This window comes from Mobula hypostoma, chromosome 2, assembly GCF_963921235.1.
Source record: "Mobula hypostoma chromosome 2, sMobHyp1.1, whole genome shotgun sequence".
Classification (NCBI taxonomy): domain Eukaryota; kingdom Metazoa; phylum Chordata; class Chondrichthyes; order Myliobatiformes; family Myliobatidae; genus Mobula; species Mobula hypostoma.
The window spans coordinates 115,412,157-115,438,027 of record NC_086098.1 but is presented as its reverse complement, the minus strand read 5'-3'; the positions used below and the strand labels follow the sequence as shown (position 1 = coordinate 115,438,027).

Below are 25,871 nucleotides of genomic sequence, written 5' to 3'. Positions count from 1 at the left end.
AGGAGCAAAGGCTAGTAGCTGAAAGGAGAGAAGCAAAAAGAGATGGAGGCATCACACAGCTCTTTTTATACCACATAGATAAACATTCCATTCAAATTCAAGAATCATTGCCAACTAATCAGATAGCCCCTACTCAACTATTGTAATACCAAAAAAAGATTCCAGAATCATACAAATGTAACCACTATATTTGCATATGCATGCTGTGGCCACCAGGAAACATACTAAACAGTTACGTGTATATAAGTAGTTATAAAAATACAAATAGGTAATCAATTGTTAAGCTACAAAGAAAATAAACAGTCTAATTCAACAATGGGTAATATCAGCTTGGTTTGGCAGCTGCTCTCTTCTGGACTGTTGGAACCTGTGGAGAGTAGGAGATACTGCCTAAGCCATCACAGGCTCATCACTTCCTTCAGTTCAATCCATCTTCACAGTGCATTGCTTCATGAAGGCTAACAGTACCTTCAAAGATGCCTGGCATCTGGCCATTCCCTTTTCTCTCTTCTACAATTTGATAGAAGATATTGGGGTTTGGAAGCCCATACAACTAGACACAAGAACATATTCTCCCCCACTACTATCAGGCATCTGAACCAATGATTTATTTTACATTCTTTTCTTAGTGGTACTGACATGTTCTCGGACAAACAAAATGAATTCTGCTTCCCTTGGTTATTCCACTATTACTACTTTAGCATTTTGTTTTTCAATGCTTCAGATTGTATTGCTATTTTTGCACCATTTTGTTGTTTTGTGCTCGTTGCTGTGATTATTGTTGTATTTATTATTAGCATGTATACTATTTACATTGTGAACTTTACCCTGGGTGTACATGACAATAAACTAATTTGAATGTCCTGCTGTGATGTTAGATAATCTTTCTCACTTTCCACCACACCATCAATTTTCATGCCACCTGTAAACTTATTAATTGTTCCTCCAACATTTACATTAAAAAAAAATGAACTTTTAGTTCTGGTATCTAAATGTGTAGCCACAGAGGAGAGCGAACAAGCAGTTAAGGCTGAAATGGATGTTACAAATATCTAAATGAGTGGAAGATTTTGGAAGATGAAATATGGAACAAAGTTCAGGATAGTTTGGAGTAATCTGTAACAAGGCACAGATGGGGATTTCAAAAGGTGGTGAAGTCATAGTGAAATACAGAGAAAAATGTAGTTTGTCCTGATACTGGAGATAATGGTGACTTATACTCTGAGCTTTGCAAGAGTTGGGACACTGATAATCATCAAAAATGGGCATTCAGCACTTTTCAAAGGTTCAAATGTTCATTTATTATCAAAACATGTATCCATTTACAACTCTGAAATTTGTCTTCTCCAGATAGCCACAAAACAAAGAAAGAACATGAAAGTTGTTCAGATAGAAACAACAAACCTACACACCTTGCACAAAAAAGAATGGCATCCCAATCATCAACCCCAAACCCTAACCCCTCTCCCCACACAAAATGGAACAGGAACATCGAACCCCAAAAACAACCTCTTTCCTGCACGAAAAACTAACAGAACACAACAGAACATCAGACCTCCAAACACTTCCCCTTACACAACAAAACGAAAAAGGAATGGGCGAGGCTGTCCAGGTATGCACTTGTTTCCGGAAGTTTTCTCAGGAGACAGCAAGGCGCTGCATCATTCAAATGATATCTAAACTGTGAATTGGAGGCTCTAAGCAACCCAGAAACACATATAAGGTGAAAACAGATGTAAAAGAAGTAAAAAAAAGACAATTTTGTGAACTTTCTGGAAGACATCAACTGAGGGAGCATTGTACACTGGCGCCATCTTGACCAGACTTAAACATCACCTTATAAACCTTATGGAATATATCCTTTCATGGATGGCCATAGCAGTGGGAGGTGCAACCACTAGATTAGTCTGATATTGTTTTGTCCAGTGGGACGATAATTAGCCCCAGTGCAGTATTCTGGCCAATTATTTTCATCTGGTTCATCATTGACTTTCCTTGTGATGCAGTTACAAAGGGTGATATTTACTAGTGAATGCAAAATATTCTACACTTGTACGCAGGAAATGAGCTGTTAAGGGGCAAGTAAAACTCATACATCCTGTATGCCAGCAGTCTTTGGCTACTTTAAAAAGAATATTTGATAACCCAGTACCTCAAACCTAGCACTAAGCTCATGGCCTAATAGGCAATAATAATCCTCCTTCTCCTCTGCACAGTGGATACAGGGACTGCATATGGCAGGTTCTTGAAACCACTGGAGATACACCACTAATACTACCTGGCAGGATAAGTAAACCCAAACCTCTCACAAGCCAACACCCTGAACTGAGGCTCCAATTACACACAGCCACCTCTGATGGGCAAGCTGTATCATTCACCTGTCTAGCACAAAAGAGTGGAAAAAATTTGAGCTCTATTAATACATGAGAGTTTCCAGGACGGAGGAAACAACTCAACAATGTTCTCAAAGCATCATGAGAAAATGAAACATGCTCATCAAACTCAAAAGAATCTGGGTCCATGAATGCTCAAAATGGAGGAGAACCTGGTTCCAGGAACCTTGGCTCTGATACAGGCAGTGGAAGGTGTGTAAAAATTCCCAAATAACTTTCACACACCCTATCAAACTTCTTTTGTCCCACTGGTTGCACACCCTCACCAAGCACCTCATATCCCACAGAACTGAAGTGGAAATAAGTTATCCACAAATTGGCTTGATGATCGATTTCAACTGGTAGAACCACCCTGGCAATTTATTGGGATATTTTTGGGGGAGGCTGCCCCCTCACCTCCATCCCCACATAATCTCATCTTTCAACATTAAGCTACCTTCTTCCTCCCTCTTCCTTCAATTGCACATTATTGTTCCTTTCACCCTCTTGTCCAGCTGCCAGTCATTTTCCCTCCAACTTCTTCCCCGGGTAACCTCATATTTTTACCCCTTTTTTACCTCCTAATTCTAACTCACAATTTTACTTTCCCCCCATGCTCTTAACTCACCCTATTATTCTACCCTCATTCTCTCCATCTCCAGCACACTACCTCTCTACCTTCACAAACAAGAGAAAATCTGCAGATGCTGGAAATCCAAGCAATACACACAAAATGCTGGAGGAACTCAAGAGTCCTGCTGAAGGGTCTCGGCCTGAAACATTGACTGTACTCTTCCATAGGTGCCTGCTGAGTTCCTCCAGCATTTTGTGTGTGTTCATCTCTACCCTCCCTATTTCTGCTGCCGCCCTCTCTCAATATATCTTTCCATACTGTCCATCCCTGCCCTCTATCTCCTCCTACTTCCCTCTCCCCATGCCCTCTGTTTTCCCCAACACCTTTCTCTCCCTCCCTCACCTTTGCTCCTGATCAATCCTATTTTCCCCTCTTTCACATCTTTCTCTCTCACTCTCTCCTCTACCTTACAAATATTCTTGTTCATTGTCTCCACTTTCTCTCTGGTCTTTCTCTCTCCTTCCCCTTTTACTCCTTCTCCTCATCTTTCCACTTCCCTTTCGTTATTCCACCTTTTCCATAACCCTTTATTTGTACTTTCTCTCTTCCCTCATTTTCACATATTTTCTCCCTCCGTCACCCCTTCTTCACTCGCTCTCCAGGTTCTTCAATTTCCAAACAGCTGTCATTGTCTCGCTCGCTCTCTGCTCCTCCCTTCCCCCATCTCTTCACTCCATTTATTCGACCTCTCCATCCTAATTTCCCTCGTCCCCTTCCCCCCGCTCGCTGTACCCACATCACTCCATTCCTCTCGCCTCCTCACTCTTCCCCCTCCCTCCCTCACACACGCTCGTGCTCAGACAGCCGAGCTCGAGCGGCGGCGCAGGCGCAGTGACGGAAGCCGCGGCCTGTTGCGCCTGGGCGGGTGCCCGAGGGGGGAGCGGGAGCGCGCGGACGGGCAGCGATGCTGATGATGGCGGAGCGAGGGCGGGTGGCGCTCGTCCCGGGCACCGCGCTGCCCAAACCCGTGCCCATGAACCTGTTTGCCACCTGGGAGGTGGATAGGTCGTCGCCGAGCTGCGTGCCCAGGTCAGTGAGGGAGAGGGCGGGAGGAGATCCTCTTTGACCGCCCCAGCCCCTGGTCTCTGTGAGCCCGAGCCATAACGCCCCCATCTAGGACCTCCACCCTCGACCCCCACACCAACCCGACACCCACCCTGCGTCTTTCCGGTTCCTACGTCTCCTATCCCCGATCCTAAAACACCCGGAGATCCTCACTGGGGACCCCCACATCTATCCGACCACCCCCCTACCCCAACCTCCGACCCCCACCACACACCTTCCGCCACCACCGATTACACACTCTCTGACCTACACCCCGGACATCCTAAACGCTGATCTCCACAACCGACAAGGGTCTCTCCATTTCCCATTCCCACATCCTTCCATTCTCCCTCCCCCCCCCCCGATTCCGATATCGTCTTTCAACCCCTACCCACCCTCAGTTACTTCCCTCCGATTCCTATTCGCCATGTTTCCCAAACCACTACATCCCTCAATTCCCACAACCTCCGATCTGTGTTCCTCAGTTCCCTGATCCTTTTAACTTCTCAATTTTGACCCCAAGCCTCTGAACCCCAGTCCCACGTATCCTGATGACGACCCTCACCGATTCCTCAGACTCTCATTTCTGCTTCCCAAAAGTCCACGGATGGCTACATCGCACAATGTCCAGCCCAGATGGTGAGCTCTGTGTATGAGAAGCACAGGCTGAATCCAGTCCTGTCAACAATTACGGGTGCTTCCTCTCTGTGCCCCAAAGTATAGTACCGTCCTTACCTATGGCCGATCTATTATTGACCTCTCTGCCCTCCGTACATTGTCCTCATCGGCTACGTGCCACCACTCCAATTCTGACCCACCGAGGCTGTGGACACTCACTGGGACTCTTCCGGAGGACATCCTATCTTCCATGTCCAACGTCCAACCTGTCTTCTTGCACCCATCTGCTGAGCTCATGTCTTCCCTCTCCCCCCCCATCACTATTCTCCCCAGACTGCATTCACTATCTTGCTTACATATCCCCCCCCCGCACTGTGAACCCCCACTATTCCAGATTGGACTCAATCTCCCCTTTGGATCCTCCTTCAAACTGCCCCAATAGAGTGTGCTCTCCTTGTCCCCTAAATGCTTCACTTGTTACCCATGTCCTTCACTCTCCTAAATGTGCCTCAGCTGACAGGTCACCGGCTTCACACCTAAATCTTTCTTCCTCCCCAGTGAAATGTTTCCTTTCCTCCAGTCTTACCTTGTCAGTCAGCCAGTCTATGTTTCACACTATCAGCCTGTTGCATATTAGACTGCAACTGTGTTCAGAGTTCTAGAAACCAGTTGCTATTTACCGTGAAAGTTTATGGCTCAGGTTATCTGTTAGTGTATTGTTGCTTTCTCACTTGCTGTTTTTTCATCATACCTTATTGTTTTCTGTATTTATCTGCTTTTTCCAATTTCTTTTCATAGCCCATAACATGTGAATGTGCTGGATGTTTCTGTAAAATGCCTGTTAAAAGCAAATACAGTACTGTTCTTAAAGCTGCATTATTATTGTTATCAGTGACTGTTTTGCATTCAACATTCATTGTATATTTGAGCCATTCAATTATAGTTTGGATGACCATATCAAATATTTGACAATGTTTGTTTAACTGTGTTTTACTGTTTGTATATTTGCCTGTTTACCATCAATCTCTGTCTCTGCCTGGATGTGTGTTTGTGGTTCTTTGCTTGTTTATCCAATCCTTCCTCTCTGTGTATGTGTATTTATGCATTTGTGTTGTGTTGTGTAAAGCTCACTATATCCACTTGTGTGTCTTTCATTCTGGTTATCTTTTACCACTTAAGTGCTTAACTATATCTGATATAGTGTGAGTAACTGGATTTCCAGTTGTGCAGCTTTAAAATTGAGCCTTTCATCTGCCTCGCTCTCTCACTCATTGGGGAACAAAGAAAATATATTTCTGATTGCAAATAAAAAAACACTTATAGAAAACGGGTGCAAAATTGGAAACAGCTGGAAATAGTCAGCAGATCAAATAGCATCTGTGGAGAGAGGAACAGAATTAAAGTTTCAGATCTTAGACCCTTCATTTGAGGTGTTCTGAAGGGTCTCCGAGTGGTCGGTAAAAAGCATGCAGGACTCTGGCCATTTTCAATAGGGGCATGGAGTATAGGAGCAAGGAACCACAACTGGAATATTGTGCCTAGTTCTGGGTGTCACATTAGGAAAAAAGGTAAAGGATGCAGAAATGATTTAATAAAATGCTAAGAAGGTTAGATATGTGGAAAGTCTGTCGAATCTGGATTTGTGGGGGGATTTGATAGAAATATTTGCTGATGAAAAGCTTAGGCAGAATAGATCAAGAAAAACTGATCTGTCCCAAAACGTTGACTGTCCATTTTGCTCTATGAATGTTGCCTGATCTGCCAAGTTCATGCAGTACTTTGTGTGTTGCTCTGGATTCCAGCATCAATAGTCTCTTGTTTCTCTAAGAAAAACTGAACCCAAGCTGTAACGATAAAACAAAATGTTTAATGATAAGACAAAAGTGGTTGTCAAAAGAATCTCAAGTGTTTCAAAGGGTAGTGAATCAATTCAATTTTCTGCCTCCAAGGATAGCTGGAGGCCAGATCGTTGCATGTGAGGTGGAGATAAATAAATATTTGATTGGTCAATTAATTGATGATTCTGGGGAGCAGGCACAGAAGAGGAAGCCAGTATACATCAGCCATGGTTGTATCGACTGGCAAGGTAGACTTGAGGGGGCTGAGTGGCCTACTCCTATTTTCTTGCATGTCAGGAGGAATTTATTTAGGCAACAAGTGGTTTGAATTTGAAATGTACTGCCAGAGTTGACAGTGGAAGCAGATTTAGTTCAGGTATTCAGAACAAACTGGAAAGAATTTGCAAGGCTGTGGAAAGAGTGCAAGGTAATGACCCAGAGCTTAACTGCTTCATCACAAAGATCACTTATTTCCACATATTCCTGGCCATATCCCCTGCCTCTGCTGATAAATATCACTCAATATGTAGTTATCCCCAAACCTGACTGACCTGCACTCTTGGCTAGCCTCCCAATTTTAACCTTTCATAAACTTGAGCTGATCTGAAATTCTGCCGGATCACCTGTACTGCCATTCTTCTGTGCTTGCTAGTTTCTGGTCCAGCAGAGATCTAATTTAACTTCTTTTCAGATTCCCAATGGCTTCCCTGCTCCAATTCTAGATCCTTTGGAGATTTCAGGACTTTACTGATCTGTGTGTGTGCCACTGGACCTTGTTATCCAGCAGTGACCATGCCTTCAGCTTGGTAGGCTATAAGCAGTAATTCCATTCCTAATTCTATCTACAAAGTCATCATTCTCCCTATTAAAACACTCCTTAAATCATTCTTAGAACAAGCTTGAGCCACATGCTATATTCTCTCCTGTGTGTTGAGGAATGGGAGTTTTGTGGATGAGTAGTGTGGGACTGAAGTATGAGAGTTTTAAGGCTTCAAGTCATAGTCATTTAGAGTGGGTTAAATATATAAAAACTGACATGGCCTCAATGAGAAAAAAGTTACTGGTGCAGGATTTAAGGGCGGATGGTGAAATTATGTCATGGTGCCAGTAATGTCATCTGGTCCCTCCAGCTTTCAGTGAGACTATCGTCGTGACTATGAATCACTGCTGTTAATGTTGTGGCAGGAACATAGCAGATGGGACTAGATTTTAAATTAAAGATTCTAACCTTGGCCCAGGCTTTTGTAGTGTATCAGGGGTTAAAGCTGAAGCCTCTTTATCTCTTCTTTTGGCATGCTTCTGTCCTGTTGTGTCTCTCCCCCTGTCTTTGTCTCTCTGTCTGGCTGGTGTTTCTGATCCTAGGTCTGTCTCACTAACACATTTCTTTGTCTGCTGGCTGTCACTCACTATTATTCCACTTTCATCTCTGCTGCCAATGTTTGGTGTCCGGTTCTCTGCAATGAAAACCTTGCCTTTTCTCTTTTATCTTCTGTCCCGAGAATCACATGATAGGATCTGGACAGGTTGAGGGAGATGGACGTGCTGAGGTTCAGCTGTCACCTCAACTGCTTGTGTAGGTGGATCATTACTTTCAAAAGGTTTTGTTTTACAATTGGTAATCAAATCTGTGTGTTTGGGACCCACAAGTCAGGCAGTGTAATAACTGTTTCCTCAGGGAGAATGGGACAAATATTCATGACTTTCTCTTCTCCAAAACATGCTCTCCAAATTGCATCATTTGGAATATTTCAGTGTTGGGACATGCCTTTCAAAAGTTTTTGAGTGGTTTGTGTTTCCAAATGTGATAGGCTATTAAATAACTACATTAGTGTAATTGTGTAGGGTTTCCATCAGCACATATGGGGCTGTGTCTGTCTGTATGCTGGTGGTTGTTGATTATCAACAGAACTTCCAGCAATGTTAGCATCTTTTACAAATTGGGTGTGGCAGTTATAATGAATCACTAACATTGCCACGATCAAGTTTAATAGTTGTAGTTCCCAGTATTGTTCTTAAGGATTTATATTTCTCATAATTCAATTAATATTCACTTAAGCTCCTGTTAGAATCTGTACTGGGAGTTCAGTAGACACTTGCTTCATTTTATATTGAGCCAATTCTGAAATGACAGCTTTTAATTTACACAGAACCACAATGTTGTTTCTTGTGTCAGAAGGGACAGTTGTGGAAGTGTTATCTCCCTGGAGGTGGCATTTATTGTTCAAGCTTTGTTTCACTCATGACCTATCTGTAATATAATCATCAAATAGACTATTTCTTTTGGTTTATTTTCAAAATTTTTTATACACATAGTTCTTGTAACAGTTTAATTGATTAAAGTTCACATAATTTAATAGTGTTGTGTGAGTTATACAATGGTTTAATAATCCAACTACTGGAGCTGAGCAAAGTAGCAATCTTTTTTTTTGTGAATATAACTTGTGCCCCCAAAATTCCCCAAGCTTAGTTATTATCAAGGTATGAAAGCTATTTCATGGCTCTTGGTGCATTTATTGAAATAACAATTTAATTTACCTTATCCTTGGCTTTAAGGTATTGTTTCCTCTTGTGTTATTGGTCTGCATGAGTGCTTAATTTCTCAATGTGAGTGAACAGTACTTAATGGCAGTCAAAAAACTGCAGGTGCTGAAAGTCTGAAATAGCAGAAAATGCTGCAAACTGCAGTCAGATAGCATCTGTGGAGAGAAGCAGTGTTAATGTTAAAGATCTAATGATTGGTCAGTGTGTGACATAAGAAGGAGATTCTTACTTGTTTCCATCGTCAGTGCTCAGTCTCGGGTCTGAGCATAATAGCACATTTGCAGATTGGATTCAGTGCACTGCTTCACATGGGCAGTAAATGTAAGGAGTTATGCATGGTAGGATATGAAGATTATCTACTGATGATCCCCTTTTCGTCAGGCTTGTGGATTATAAACAGGAACTTTACTGGTTCTGATCAGTATCTTGTCTCAGAAAGTTTCCCCAGACAGTGACAACAGACAGGAAAAAAGTGTAATGCAGTTACAGACTGTTCAGGCTTTCTCTTTGTTAGAAGTGGTTTAAAGATTCAAGTTCTTTTCCTTCTGAAGGAGAGTCAATTCTCTGGAAAAACAGACTTATTTACTCTTTTGGCTGATTCTTGGCATTTTAAATATTTCTCTGCTACTTGGAGTCACTGTACACTAATATGCAAGTATTGCTACAGTGAAGATCTATTCAACCTACTTATCAATAGAATTAAGCAATCCGTTTGGCTATCAAGTGATCATAAAAACACTGTAGATGTTGAAAATCTAAAATAAAAACAGAAAATATTGGAAATATTCCGCAGGTCAGGCTGCATCTGTGGGTGACAGAGTTCATATTTCAGGTTAGAGACCCTTTAGCGGAACTGGGAAGAAGACAAAATAAAACTTAGAACCTTAGAATTTAGAAATGTGCAGCATAGAATGAGCCCTTTGGCTGACCATGTAAATGCCTACATCGATGCCTATCTATTCTCATCCTATTTGTCCTCTATGTCTTTACTATCCAAGTACCTGTCGGAATTCCCTTTTAATGTAATTCTGGTGTCCTCTAGTTTTAGAACATATAAACTCATTAAGACAGTGGCAGGTATTGGACATGGTACAGCTCTGCTACCCAATATTGGCTTATGAGGGCAAGCATAACAAATGTCTTTTTCACAACCCTATCTATTCATGTCATTGCTTTCAGGAAGCTGTGAACTTGTACTCAAGGTTGTTCTGTATGTCAGTGCTTCTAAGATCCCTGCCATTTACTGTCTATTTTGTCTCAGAATTTTTCCTACCAACCTATGATTTTCTAGTATATTCTTAGAGCCTTTGTTGAACTAGGGAACAACATTAGCTATCCACCAGTCCTCCGGCACCCCACCTGTGGCTAAGGTCATTATAAATCAAATCTGTTCTCTAGAGTTTGGAAGAGAGATTTTGCTGAAACATGCAAAATCCTTTAAGGGGTTGACAGGGCTAGATGCAGAGAAGGTGTTTTCTCTGACTGAGGGGTCATTTAGGATTACAAATAAACTTTTTCAATCAATGATGGAGAACCATTCTAACTCCTGAATATAGAGGGTTGTGGAGATGTAATTCAATTCACAGACTGGTAAATTTCTGGATTTTAAGGAAATCAAGGGATATGGAGGTAATACAGAAAATGGCACTGAGGTAAATCCAGCCATGACTTAATGCAGAGCAGGCTTGAAAGGTTGGATAGCCTACTCATGCTACCACTTACTTATATTCTTATGTTAACCCTATAATTCATCTCGAAGGATCCTCACGGTCCAGGACCTCTATCAGGGAGGAGATACAGGAAACTCAACACTCAGTGATTTAGAAACAGCTTTCTGAATGGTCCATGAACCCAATGGCTCTGTCTCATTCGACCTTTTCTTTTTGCATTGTTTGTTTATTTTTATAACTTGTACTAATTTTATGTCATTACACCATTCTTCTGCTGCCAGACAACACATTTCTTGTCATATGTCAGTGGTATTAAATCTGCTTCTGATTCACTCCTCCTTTCGTTGTTACCCATCTTACTTCCAGGCACAATTTATTTTTGTTAAATCTTTGTCTTTAAACTTGAGTGACATTGCCAGTTAATTGCTGCACACCCACATACACTGGGAACAAACTGATTCCACATTATTACTTTGTTTATTGACAGAAAAGTTATATCAGTACTTTAAGATGAATGCCCAGCCTTTTGGAGAAAGGAACTGATTTAGTTTGGTTGTTTTAAAGATGAGGGTTTGCATTTATTTGGACTGGTTTGTTTTCTACATAGCTGAGGAGGCTGTAAGGAGATTTGATAGAGGCTTTTACAATAGCTAGAGTTTAGATCAAGCCAAAGAAGAAAACTGTTTATAAATAGGGGATAAGTTTAAAGTAATTGGCAAAGGAGCCAGTAGATATTTTTTATGCAGTGAGCAGTCAGAACTTGGTAGTGTAGGGCTAATGTAACACTTTACAGTGCCAGCGATCTGAGTTCAATTTCCACTGTTGTCTCTGAGGAGTTTGTACGTTCTTTCTGTGACCTTGTGCGTTTCCTTCAGGTGTTCCGGTTTCCTCGCACATTCGAAAGGGTTAGTAAGTTGTGGGCATGTTATGTTGCCACTGGAAGCATAGCAACACTTGTGGGCTAACATCACATGGTCGCAGGCTACACATCACATTGTTGGACTATGCTGGTCATTAGAGGCGAAATGACACAATTCACTATATGCTTTCTAAATCTGAATGTTCTGTAATGCAGGAAGTTGTTACCTGATTTGAAAAAGGCCTTCTAAAGGAATTTGGTTAAGTTCTTGAAGATTCAAAAATTGCTAGGCAAGGGGAATGAGCAGAAGAGAATATGATCAGTTGGATTGTTGAAAGTGTTGTGAAGATTCAGGGAGCTAAGTGGTTTTCTGTACTGATTTTTGATCTATGATTCAATCTATAACCTTTCATTACAGATGCAAAAAACATGTAGAGCTTCAATAACAATGTTAGTTATCAAGCAAAAATATTAAAACGAAACCTTATAAGGAAGCATTGCAGCTGAAAATCAAAGATTTTAAGAAGTACCTTTAATGGAGGAGAGGGAGTTTAGGGTAAGAAAACCAATGCTAAAGCTGGAAGTTATGACTGCCAGGGGAGGAGGACATCAATGTAGGAATGTTCAGCAGGGCAGATTCGGAGGAGTGCACGTAATAATGTGGATGCAGAGAGATGATGTTGCTGCAGTCTGGTTACATAGCTACTGCATGTTATGGAAATCGGGGAAGGTAGAGTATACAGATGCATTATACAGCACATAAATGCAAAGGGAATGGAGGGGTATGGATGTTAATGACTTGAGGCCCACCGTTGGTGTGGGTCGGCCATTGATATTGCATCCCTGCTGGGCATGTGGTGAGCAAGTACACACGTCAGGGTAGTACAATACCAGTACACACGTCAGAGTAGTACAATACCAGTACACACATCAGGGTAGAACAATACGGAGAGCAAGAACACACGTCAGGGTACAACAATACGGACAGCAAGTACACACGTCAGGGTAGTACAATATAGAGAGCAAGTACACACGTCAGGGTAGTACAATACCAGGACACACAGCAGGGTAGTACAATACACAGAGCAAGTACACATGTCAGGGTAGTACAATACGGAGAGCAAGAACACACGTCAGGGTACAACAATACGGACAGCGAGTACACACGTCAGGGTAGTACAATACGGAGAGCAAGTACACACGTCAGAGTAGTACAATACCAGTACACACATCAGGGTAGAACAATATAGAGAGCAAGTACACACGTCAGGGTAGTACAATACGGAAAGCAAGTACACACATCAGGGTAGTACAATACGGAAAGCAAGTACAAACATCAGGGTAGTACAATATAGAGAGCAAGTACACATGTCAGGGTAGTACAATACGGAAAGCAAGTACACACATCAGGGTAGTACAATATAGAGAGCAAGTACACACGTCAGGGTAGTACAATACGGAAAGCAAGTACACACATCAGGTTAGTACAATACGGAGAGCAAGTACACACGTCAGGGTAGTACAATACGGAAAGCAAGTACACACGTCAGGGTAGTACAATACAAACAGCAAGTACACATGTCAGGGCAGTACAATATGGAGAGCAAATACACACGTCAGGGTGGTACAATACTTAGAGCAAGTACACACATCATGGTAGTACAATACAGAGAACAAGTACACACATCAGGATAGTACAATACGGAGAGCAAGTACACACGTCAGGGTAGTACAATACGGAGAGCAAGTACACACATCAGGGTAGTACACAATATAAAGAGCAAGTACACATGTCAGGGTAGTACAATATAGAGAGTAAGTACACACGTCAGGGTCGTACAATATAAAGAGCCAGTACACACGTGAGGATAGTACAATACAGAGAGCAAGTACACACGTCAGCGTAGTACAATATAGAGAGTAAGTACACACGTCAGGGTCGTACAATATAAAGAGCCAGTACACACGTGAGGGCAGTACAATACGGAGAGCAAGTACACACGTCAGGGTAGTACAATACAGAGAGCAAGTACAGACGTCAGGGTAGTACAATATAGAGAGCAAGTACACACGTCAGGGTAGTACAATATAGAGAGCAAGTACACACGTCAGGGTAGTACAATATAGAGAGCAAGTACACACTTCAGGGTAGTACAATATAGAGAGCAAGTACACACGTCAGGGTAGTACAATGCAAACAGCAAATACACATGTCAGGGTAGTACAATACGGAGAGCAAGTACACACGTCAGGGTAGTACAAGATAGAGAGCAAGTACACACGTCAGCGCAGTACAATACGGAAAGCAAGTACACACATCAGGACAGTACAATACGGAGAGCAAGTACACACGTCAGGGTAGAACAATACGGAGAACAAGTACACACGTCAGGGTAGTACAATACGGAAAGCAAGTACACACATCAGGACAGTACAATACGGAGAGCAAGTACACACGTCAGGGTAGTACAATACGGAGAGCAAGTGCACACGTCAGGGTAGAACAATACGGAGAACAAGTACACACGTCAGGGTAGTACAATATAAAGAGCCAGTACACACGTCAGGGTAGTACAATATAGAGAGCAAGTACACACGTCAGGGTAGTACAATATAGAGAGCAAGTACACACGTCAGGGTAGTACAATATGGAAAGCAAGTACACACTTCAGGGTAGTACAATACGGAGAGCAAGTACACACGTCAGGGTAGTACAATACCAGCACACACGTCCGGGTAGTACAATATAGAGAGCATGTACACACGTCAGGGTAGTACAATACAAACAGCAAATACACATGTCAGGGTAGTGCAATATAGAGAGCAAGTACACATGTCAGGGGAGTACAATACGGAGAGCAAGTACACACGTCAGGTTAGTACAATATAGAGAGCAAGTACACACGTCAGGGTAGTACAATACGGAGAGGAAGTACACACGTCAGGGTAGTACAATACGGAGAGCAAGTACACACGTCAGGGTAGTACAATATAAAGAGCCAGTACACACGTCAGGGTAGTATAATGCAAACAGCAAATACACATGTCAGGGTAGTACAATATGGAGAACAAGTACACACGTCAGGGTGGTACAATATGGAAAGCAAGTACACACGTCAGCGTGGTACAGTACTTAGAGCAAGTACACACGTCATGGTAGTACAATACAGAGAGCAAGTACACACGTCAGGGTAGTACAATATGGAAAGCAAGTACAAACGTCAGGTTAGGACAATACCAGTACACACGTCAGGGTAGTACAATACGGAGAGCAAGTACACACGTCAGGGTAGTACAATATAAAGAGCCAGAACACACGTCAGGGTAGTACAATATAGAGAGTAAGTACACACGTCAGGGTAGTACAATACAGAGAGCAAGTACACACGTCAGGGTAGTACAATACGGAGAGCAAGTACACACGTCAGTGTTGTACAATACGGAAAGCAAGTACAAACATCAGGGTAGTACAATATAGAGAGCAAGTACACACGTCAGGGTGGTACAATACGGAAAGCAAATACACACATCAGGATAGTACAATACGGAGAGCAAGTACACACGTCAGGGTAGAACAATACGGAGAGCAAGTACACACGTCAGGGTAGTACAATATAAAGAGCCAGTAGACACGTCAGGGTAGTACAATATAGAGAGCAAGTACACACGTCAGGGTAGTACAATACGGAGAGCAAGTACACACGTCAGGGTAGTACAATACGGAGAGCAAGTACGAACATCAGGGTAGTACACAATATAAAGAGCAAGTACACACGTCAGGGTAGAACAATACAGAGAGCAAGTACACACGTCAGGGTAGAACAATACGGAGAGCAAGTACACACATCAGGATAGTACAATACGTAGAGCAAGTACACACGTCAGGGTAGTACAATACGGAGAGCAAGTACACACGTCAGGGTAGTACAATACGGAAAGCAAGTACACACATCAGGATAGTACAATACAGAGAGCAAGTACACACGTCAGGGTAGAACAATACGGAGAGCAAGTACACACGTCAGGGTAGTACAATATAGAGAGCAAGTACACATGTCAGGGTAGTACAATACAAAGAGCAAGTACACACGTCAGGGTAGTACAATACGGCAAGCAAGTACGAACATCAGGGTAGTACAATATAGAGAGCAAGTACACACGTCAGGGTAGTACAGTACTTAGAGCAAGTACACACGTCAGGGTAGAACAATACGGAGAGCAAGTACACAGGTCAGGGTAGTACAATATAAAGAGCCAGTACACAGGTCAGGGTAGTACAATATAAAGAGCCAGTACACACGTCAGGGTAGTACAATACAAAGAGCAAGTACACACGTGAGGGTAGTACAATATAGAGAGCTAGTACACACGTCAGTGTAGTACAATATAGAGAGCAAGTACACACGTCAGGGTAGCACAATAGAGAGAGCAAGTACACACGTCAGGGTCGTACAATACAGAGAGCAAGTACACACGTCAGGGTAGTACAATATAAAGAGCCAGTACACACGTCAGGGTAGTACAATATAGAGAGCAAGTACACACGTCAGGGTAGCACAATAGAGAGAGCAAGTACACACGTCAGGGTCGTACAATACAGAGAGCAAGTACACACGTCAGGGTAGTACAATATAAAGAGCCAGTACACACGTCAGGGTAGTACAATACCAGTACACACGTCAGGGTAGTACAATATGGAGAGCAAGTACACACGTCAGCGTGGTACAGTACTTAGAGCAAGTACACACATCATGGTAGTACAATATAAAGAGCCAGTGCACATGTCAGGGTAGTACAATACAAACAGCAAGTACACATGTCAGGGCAATACAATATGGAGAGCCAGTACACACGTCAGGGTGGTACAGTACTTAGAGCAAGTACACACATCAGGGTAGTACAATACGGAAAGCAAGTACACACATCAGGACAGTACAATACGGAGAGCAAGTACACACGTCAGGGTAGAACAATACGGAGAGCAAGTACACACGTCAGGGTAGTACAATATAGAGAGCAAGTACACACGTCAGGGTAGTACAATACGGAAAGCAAGTACACACATCAGGATAGTACAATACGGAGAGCAAGTACACACGTCAGGGTAGAACAATACGGAGAGCAAGTACACACGTCAGTGTAGTACAATATAGAGAGCAAGTACACACGTCAGTGTAGTACAATATAAAGAGCCAGTACACACATCAGGGTAGTACAATACGGAGAGCAAATACACACATCAGGGTAGTACAATACGGAGAGCAAATACACACGTCAGGGTAGTACAATATAGAGAGCAAGTACACACGTCAGTGTAGTACAATATAAAGAGCCAGTACACACATCAGGGTAGAACAATACGGAGAGCAAATACACACGTCAGGGTAGTACAATACAAACAGCAAGTACACATGTCAGGGTAGTACAATATAGAGACCAAGTACACATGTCAGGGTAGTACAATACGGAAAGCAAGTACACACATCAGGATAGTACAATACGGAGAGCAGGTACACACGTCAGGGTAGTACAATACAAAGACTAAGTACACACGTCAGGGTAGTACAATACGGAAAGCAAGTACACACATCAGGATAGTACAATACGGTGAGCAAGTACACACGTCAGGGTAGTACAATACAAAGACTAAGTACACACGTCAGGATAGTACAATACGGAAAGCAAGTACACACATCAGGATAGTACAATACGTAGAGCAAGTACACACGTCAGGGTAGTACAATTCAAACAGCAAGTCCACACGTGAGGGTAGTACAATACGGAGAGCAAGTACACACGTTAGGGTAGTACAATACGGAGAGCAAGTACACACGTCAAGGTGGTACAATATAAAGAGCCAGTACACACGTCAGGGTAGTACAATGCAAACAGGAAATACACATGTCAGGGTAGTACAAAATGGAGAGCAAGTACACACGTCAGGGTAGAACAATACGGAGAGCAAGTACACACGTCAGGGTAGTACAATATAAAGAGCCAGTACACACGTCAGGGTAGTACAATATAGAGAGCAAGTACACACGTCAGGGTAGTACAATACGGCAAGCAAGTACGAACATCAGGGTAGTAGAATATAGAGAGCAAGTACAGACGTCAGGGTAGTACAATACCAGTACACACGTCAGGGTAGTACAATGTAGAGAGCAAGTACACACGTCAGGGTAGTCCAATATGGAAAGCAAGTACAATCTTCAGGGTAGTACAATATAGAGAGCAAGTACACACGTCAGGGTGGTACAATACGGAAAGCAAGTACACACATCATGATAGTACAATACGGAGAGCAAGTACACACGTCAGGGTAGAACAATACGGAGAGCAAGTACACACGTCAGGGTAGTACAATATAAAGAGCCAGTAGACATGTCAGGGTAGTACAATATAGAGAGCAAGTACACACGTCAGGGTAGTACAATACGGAAAGCAAGTACACACATCAGGATAGTACAATAAGGAGAGCAAGTACACACGTCAGGGTAGAACAATACGGAGAGCAAGTACACACGTCAGGGTAGTACAATATAAAGAGCCAGTAGACACGTCAGGGTAGTACAATATAGAGAGCAAGTACACACGTCAGGGTAGTACAATACGGCGAGCAAGTACAAACATCAGGGTAGTACAATATAGAGAACAAGTACAGACGTCAGGTTAGTACAATACGGAAAGCAAGTACACACATCCGGATAGTACAATACGGAGAGCAAGTACACACGTCAGGGTAGAACAATACGGAGAGCAAGTACACACGTCAGGGTAGTACAATATAAAGAGCCAGTACACTCGTCAGGGTAGTACAATACAAACAGCAAGTACACATGTCAGGGCAGTAGAATATGGAGAGCAAGTACACACATCAGGGTAGTACAATACTTAGAGCAAGTACACACCTCATGGTAGTACAATACAGAGAACAAGTACACACGTCAGGGTAGTACAATACGGAGAGCAAGTACACACGCCAGTGTAGTACAATATAGAGAGCAAGTACACACGTCAGTGTAGTACAATATAAAGAGCCAGTACACACATCAGGGTAGTACAATACGGAGAGCAAATACACACGTCAGGGTAGTACAATACGGAGAGCAAATACACACGTCAGGGTAGTACAATATAGAGAGCAAGTACACACGTCAGTGTAGTACAATATAAAGAGCCAGTACACACATCAGGGTAGAACAATATAGAGAGCAAGTACACATGTCAGGGTCGTACAATACAGAGAGCAAGTACACACGTCAGGGTAGTACACAATATAAAGAGCAAGTACACATGTCAGTGTAGTACAATATAGAGAGTAAGTACACACGTCAGGGTAGTACAATATAGAGAGCAAGTACACATGTCAGTGTAGTACAATACAAAGAGCAAGTACATACGTCAGGGTCGTACAATACAGAGAGCAAGTACACACGTCAGGGTAGTACACAATATAAAGAGCAAGTACACATGTCAGGGTAGTACAATATGGAGAGCAAGTACACACGTCAGTGTAGTACAATATTGAGAGCAAGTACACACGTCAGGGTGGTACAGTACTTAGAGCAAGTACACACGTCATGGTAGGACAATACAGAGAGCAAGTACACACATCAGGGTAGGACAATACGGAGAGCAAGTACACACGTCAGGGTAGTACAATACGGAGAGCAAGTACAAACATCAGGGTAGTACAATATAGAGAGCAAGTACACACGTCAGGGTAGTACAATACGGAAAGCAAGTACACACATCAGGACAGTACAATACGGAGAGCAAGTACACACATCAGGGTAGAACAATACGGAGAGCAAGTACACATGTCAGTGTAGTACAATACAGAGAGCAAGTACACACGTCAGGGTAGTACAATATAGAGAGCAAGTACACTCATCAGGATAGTACAATACTGAAAGCAAGTACACACATCAGGATAGTACAATACGGAGAGCAAGTACACACGTCAGGGTAGAACAATACGGAGAGCAAGTACACACGTCAGGGTAGTACAATACGGAGAGCAAGTACACACGCCAGTGTAGTACAATATAAAGAGCCAGTACACACGTCAGGGTAGTACAATATAGAGAGCAAGTACACACATCAGTGTAGTACAATATGAGAGCAAGTACACACGTCAGTGTAGTACAATCTAAAGAGCCAGTACACACATCAGGGTAGTACAATACGGAGAGCAAATACACACGTCAGGGTAGTACAATACGGAGAGCAAATACACACGTCAGGGTAGTACAATATAGAGAGCAAGTACACACGTAAGTGTAGTACAATATAAAGAGCCAGTACACACATCAGGGTAGAACAATACGGAGAGCAAGTACACACGTCAGGGTAGTACAATACGGAGAGCAAATACACACGTCAGGGTAGTACAATACAAACAGCAAGTATACATGTCAGGGTAGTACAATATAGAGAGCAAATATACACGTCAGGGTAGTACAATACGGAGAGCAAGTACACACATCAGGATAGTATAATACGGAGAGCAAGTACACACGTCAGGGTAGTACAATACAAAGAGCAAGTACACACGTCAGGGTAGTACAGTACGGAGAGCAAGTACACACGTCAGGGTAGCACACAATATAAAGAGCAAGTACACACGTCAGGATCGTACAATACGGAGAGCAAGTACACACGTCAGCGTAGTACAATATAGAGAGCAAGTACACACGTCAGGGTACTACAATACAGAGAGCAAGTACACACGTCAGGGTAGTACAATACAAACAGCAAGTCCACACGTGAGGGTAGTACAATACGGAGAGCAAGTACACACGTCAGGGTAGTACAATACGGAAAGCAAGTACACACATCAGGTTAGTACAATACGGAGAGCAAGGACACACGTCAGGGTAGTACAATACGGAGAGCAAGTACACACGTCAAGGTAGTACAATATAAAGAGCCAGTACACACGTCAGGGTAGTACAATGCAAACAGGAAATACACATGTCAGGGTAGTACAAAATGGAGAGCAAGTACACACGTCAGGGTAGTACAATACAAAGAGCAAGTACACATATCAGGGTAGTACAGTACGGAGAGCACGTACACACGTCAGGGTAATACACAATATAAAGAGCAAGTACACATGTCAGGGTCGTACAATACGGAGAGCAAGTACACACTTCAGCGTAGTACAATATAGAGAGCAAGTACACACGTCAGGGTGGTAAAGTACTTAGAGCAAGTACACACGTCATAGTAGTATAATACAGAGAGCAAGTACACATGTCAGGGTAGTACAATACAGAAAGCAAGTACACACGTCAGGGTAGTACAATACCAGTACACACGTCAGGGTAGTACAATACCAGTACACACGTCAGGGTAGTACAATACGGAGAGCAAGTACGAACATCAGGGTAGTACAATATAGAGAGCAAGGACACACGTCAGGGTAGTACAGTATAAAGAGCCAGTACACACGTCAGGGTAGTACAATGGAAACAGCAAATACACATGTCAGGGTAGTACAATATGGAGAGCAAGTACACACGTCAGGGTGGTACAGTACTTAGAGCAAGTACACACGTCATGGTAGTACAATACAGAGAGCAAGTACACACGTCAGGGTAGTACAATACAGAAAGCAAGTACACACGTCAGGGTAGTACAATACGGAGAGCAAGTACAAACGTCAGGGTAGTACAATACGGAGAGCAAGTACACATGTCAGGGTAGTACAATATGGAGAGCAAGTACACCCGTCAGGGTAGTACAATATAAAGAGCCAGTACACACGTCAGGGTAGTACAATACAAACAGCAATTACACATGTCAGGGTCGTACAATATGGAGAGCAAGTACACACGTCAGGGTGGTACAATACTTAGACCAAGTACACACGTCGTGGTCGTACAATACAGAGAGCAAGTACACACGTCAGGGTAGTACAATACGGAAAGGAAGTACACACGTCAGTGTAGTACAATATAGAGAGCAAGTACACACGTCAGGGTAGTACAATACGGAAAGCAAGTACACACATCAGGACAGTACAATACGGAGAGCAAGTACACACATCAGGGTAGAACAATACGGAGAGCAAGTACACATGTCAGTGTAGTACAATACAGAGAGCAAGTACACACGTCAGGGTAGTACAATATAGAGAGCAAGTACACACATCAGGATAGTACAATACTGAAAGCAAGTACACACATCAGGATAGTACAATACGGAGAGCAAGTACACACGTCAGGGTAGAACAATACGGAGAGCAAGTACACACGTCAGGGTAGTACAATACGGAGAGCAAGTACACACGCCAGTGTAGTACAATATAAAGAGCCAGTACACACGTCAGGGTAGTACAATATAGAGAGCAAGTACACACATCAGTGTAGTACAATATAGAGAGCAAGTACACTCGTCAGTGTAGTACAATCTAAAGAGCCAGTACACACATCAGGGTAGTACAATACGGAGAGCAAATACACACGTCAGGGTAGTACAATACGGAGAGCAAATACACACGTCAGGGTAGTACAATATAGAGAGCAAGTACACACGTAAGTGTAGTACAATATAAAGAGCCAGTACACACATCAGGGTAGAACAATACGGAGAGCAAGTACACACGTCAGGGTAGTACAATACGGAGAGCAAATACACACGTCAGGGTAGTACAATACAAACAGCAAGTATACATGTCAGGGTAGTACAATATAGAGAGCAAATATACACGTCAGGGTAGTACAATACGGAGAGCAAGTACACACGTCAAGGTAGTACAATATAAAGAGCCAGTACACACGTCAGGGTAGTACAATGCAAACAGGAAATACACATGTCAGGGTAGTACAAAATGGAGAGCAAGTACACACGTCAGGGTAGTACAATACAAAGAGCAAGTACACATATCAGGGTAGTACAGTACGGAGAGCACGTACACACGTCAGGGTAATACACAATATAAAGAGCAAGTACACATGTCAGGGTCGTACAATACGGAGAGCAAGTACACACTTCAGCGTAGTACAATATAGAGAGCAAGTACACACGTCAGGGTGGTAAAGTACTTAGAGCAAGTACACACGTCATAGTAGTATAATACAGAGAGCAAGTACACATGTCAGGGTAGTACAATACAGAAAGCAAGTACACACGTCAGGGTAGTACAATACCAGTACACACGTCAGGGTAGTACAATACGGAGAGCAAGTACGAACATCAGGGTAGTACAATATAGAGAGCAAGGACACACGTCAGGGTAGTACAGTATAAAGAGCCAGTACACACGTCAGGGTAGTACAATGGAAATAGCAAATACACATGTCAGGGTAGTACAATATGGAGAGCAAGTACACACGTCAGGGTGGTACAGTACTTAGAGCAAGTACACACGTCATGGTAGTACAATACAGAGAGCAAGTACACACGTCAGGGTAGTACAATACAGAAAGCAAGTACACACGTCAGGGTAGTACAATACGGAGAGCAAGTACAAACGTCAGGGTAGTACAATACGGAGAGCAAGTACACATGTCAGGGTAGTACAATATGGAGAGCAAGTACACCCGTCAGGGTAGTACAATATAAAGAGCCAGTACACACGTCAGGGTAGTACAATACAAACAGCAATTACACATGTCAGGGTCGTACAATATGGAGAGCAAGTACACACGTCAGGGTGGTACAATACTTAGACCAAGTACACACGTCGTGGTCGTACAATACAGAGAGCAAGTACACACGTCAGGGTAGTACAATACGGAAAGGAAGTACACACGTCAGTGTAGTACAATATAGAGAGCAAGTACACACGTCAGGGTAGTACAATACGGAAAGCAAGTACACACATCAGGACAGTACAATACGGAGAGCAAGTACACACATCAGGGTAGAACAATACGGAGAGCAAGTACACATGTCAGTGTAGTACAATACAGAGAGCAAGTACACACGTCAGGGTAGTACAATATAGAGAGCAAGTACACACATCAGGATAGTACAATACTGAAAGCAAGTACACACATCAGGATTGTACAATACGGAGAGCAAGTACACACGTCAGGGTAGAACAATACGGAGAGCAAGTACACACGTCAGGGCAGTACAATACGGAGAGCAAGTACACACGCCAGTGTAGTACAATATAAAGAGCCAGTACACACGTCAGGGTAGTACAATATAGAGAGCAAGTACACACATCAGTGTAGTACAATATAGAGAGCAAGTACACTCGTCAGTGTAGTACAATCTAAAGAGCCAGTACACACATCAGGGTAGTACAATACGGAGAGCAAATACACACGTCAGGGTAGTACAATACGGAGAGCAAATACACACGTCAGGGTAGTACAATATAGAGAGCAAGTACACACGTAAGTGTAGTACAATATAAAGAGCCAGTACACACATCAGGGTAGAACAATACGGAGAGCAAGTACACACGTCAGGGTAGTACAATACGGAGAGCAAATACACACGTCAGGGTAGTACAATACAAACAGCAAGTATACATGTCAGGGTAGTACAGTACGGAGAGCAAGTACACATGTCAGGGTAGTACAGTACGGAGAGCAAGTACACACGTCAGGGTAGCACACAATATAAAGAGCAAGTACACACGTCAGGATCGTACAATACGGAGAGCAAGTACACACGTCAGCGTAGTACAATATAGAGAGCAAGTACACACGTCAGGGTACTACAATACAGAGAGCAAGTACACACGTCAGGGTAGTACAATACAAACAGCAAGTCCACACGTGAGGGTAGTACAATACGGAGAGCAAGTACACACGTCAGGGTAGTACAATACGGAAAGCAAGTACACACATCAGGTTAGTACAATACGGAGAGCAAGGACACACGTCAGGGTAGTACAATACGGAGAGCAAGTACACACGTCAAGGTAGTACAATATAAAGAGCCAGTACACACGTCAGGGTAGTACAATGCAAACAGGAAATACACATGTCAGGGTAGTACAAAATGGAGAGCAAGTACACACGTCAGGGTAGTACAATACAAAGAGCAAGTACACATATCAGGGTAGTACAGTACGGAGAGCACGTACACACGTCAGGGTAATACACAATATAAAGAGCAAGTACACATGTCAGGGTCGTACAATACGGAGAGCAAGTACACACTTCAGCGTAGTACAATATAGAGAGCAAGTACACACGTCAGGGTAGTACAATACAAACAGCAAGTATACATGTCAGGGTAGTACAATATAGAGAGCAAATATACACGTCAGGGTAGTACAATACGGAGAGCAAGTACACACATCAGGATAGTATAATACGGAGAGCAAGTACACACGTCAGGGTAGTACAATACAAAGAGCAAGTACACACGTCAGGGTAGTACAGTACGGAGAGCAAGTACACACGTCAGGGTAGCACACAATATAAAGAGCAAGTACACACGTCAGGATCGTACAATACGGAGAGCAAGTACACACGTCAGCGTAGTACAATATAGAGAGCAAGTACACACGTCAGGGTACTACAATACAGAGAGCAAGTACACACGTCAGGGTAGTACAATACAAACAGCAAGTCCACACGTGAGGGTAGTACAATACGGAGAGCAAGTACACACGTCAGGGTAGTACAATACGGAAAGCAAGTACACACATCAGGTTAGTACAATACGGAGAGCAAGGACACACGTCAGGGTAGTACAATACGGAGAGCAAGTACACACGTCAAGGTAGTACAATATAAAGAGCCAGTACACACGTCAGGGTAGTACAATGCAAACAGGAAATACACATGTCAGGGTAGTACAAAATGGAGAGCAAGTACACACGTCAGGGTAGTACAATACAAAGAGCAAGTACACATATCAGGGTAGAACAATACGGTGAGCAAGTACACACGTCAGGGTAGTACAATATAGAGAGCCAGTACAAACATCAGGGTAGTACAATATAGAGAGCAAGTACACACGTCAGAGTAGTACAATACGGAAAGCAAGTACACACATCAGGATTGTACAATACGGAGAGCAAGTACACACGTCAGGGTAGAACAATACGGAGAGCAAGTACACACGTCAGGGTAGTACAATATAAAGAGCCAGTACACACGTCAGGGCAGTACAATACGTAGAGCAAGTACACATGTCAGGGCAGTACAATATGGAGAGCAAGTACACACGTCAGGGTGGTACAATACTTAGATCGAGTACACACGTCAGGGTAGTACAATATAGAGAGCAAGTACACATGTCAGGGTAGTACAATACGGAAAGCAAGTACACACATCAGGGTAGTACAATATAGAGAGCAAGTATACACGTCAG

General features: G+C 42.9%; 1 protein-coding gene across 4 annotated transcripts in view; it reads left to right on the top strand.

Annotated features, from left to right (window-relative positions):
* The first annotated feature begins 3,895 nt into the window (after positions 1 to 3,895).
* zmp:0000000755 (phosphofurin acidic cluster sorting protein 1) overlaps positions 3,896 to 25,871 on the top strand; it is a 287,020-nt gene continuing 265,044 nt past the window's right edge. For all 4 annotated transcript variants that reach the window (XM_063040467.1, XM_063040465.1, XM_063040466.1 and 1 more), the window contains exon 1: positions 3,896 to 4,035. In XM_063040467.1, the coding sequence (XP_062896537.1) occupies positions 3,911 to 4,035 (125 nt within the window). In that variant the 5' untranslated portion in view covers positions 3,896 to 3,910. The remainder of the gene's footprint in view (positions 4,036 to 25,871) is intronic.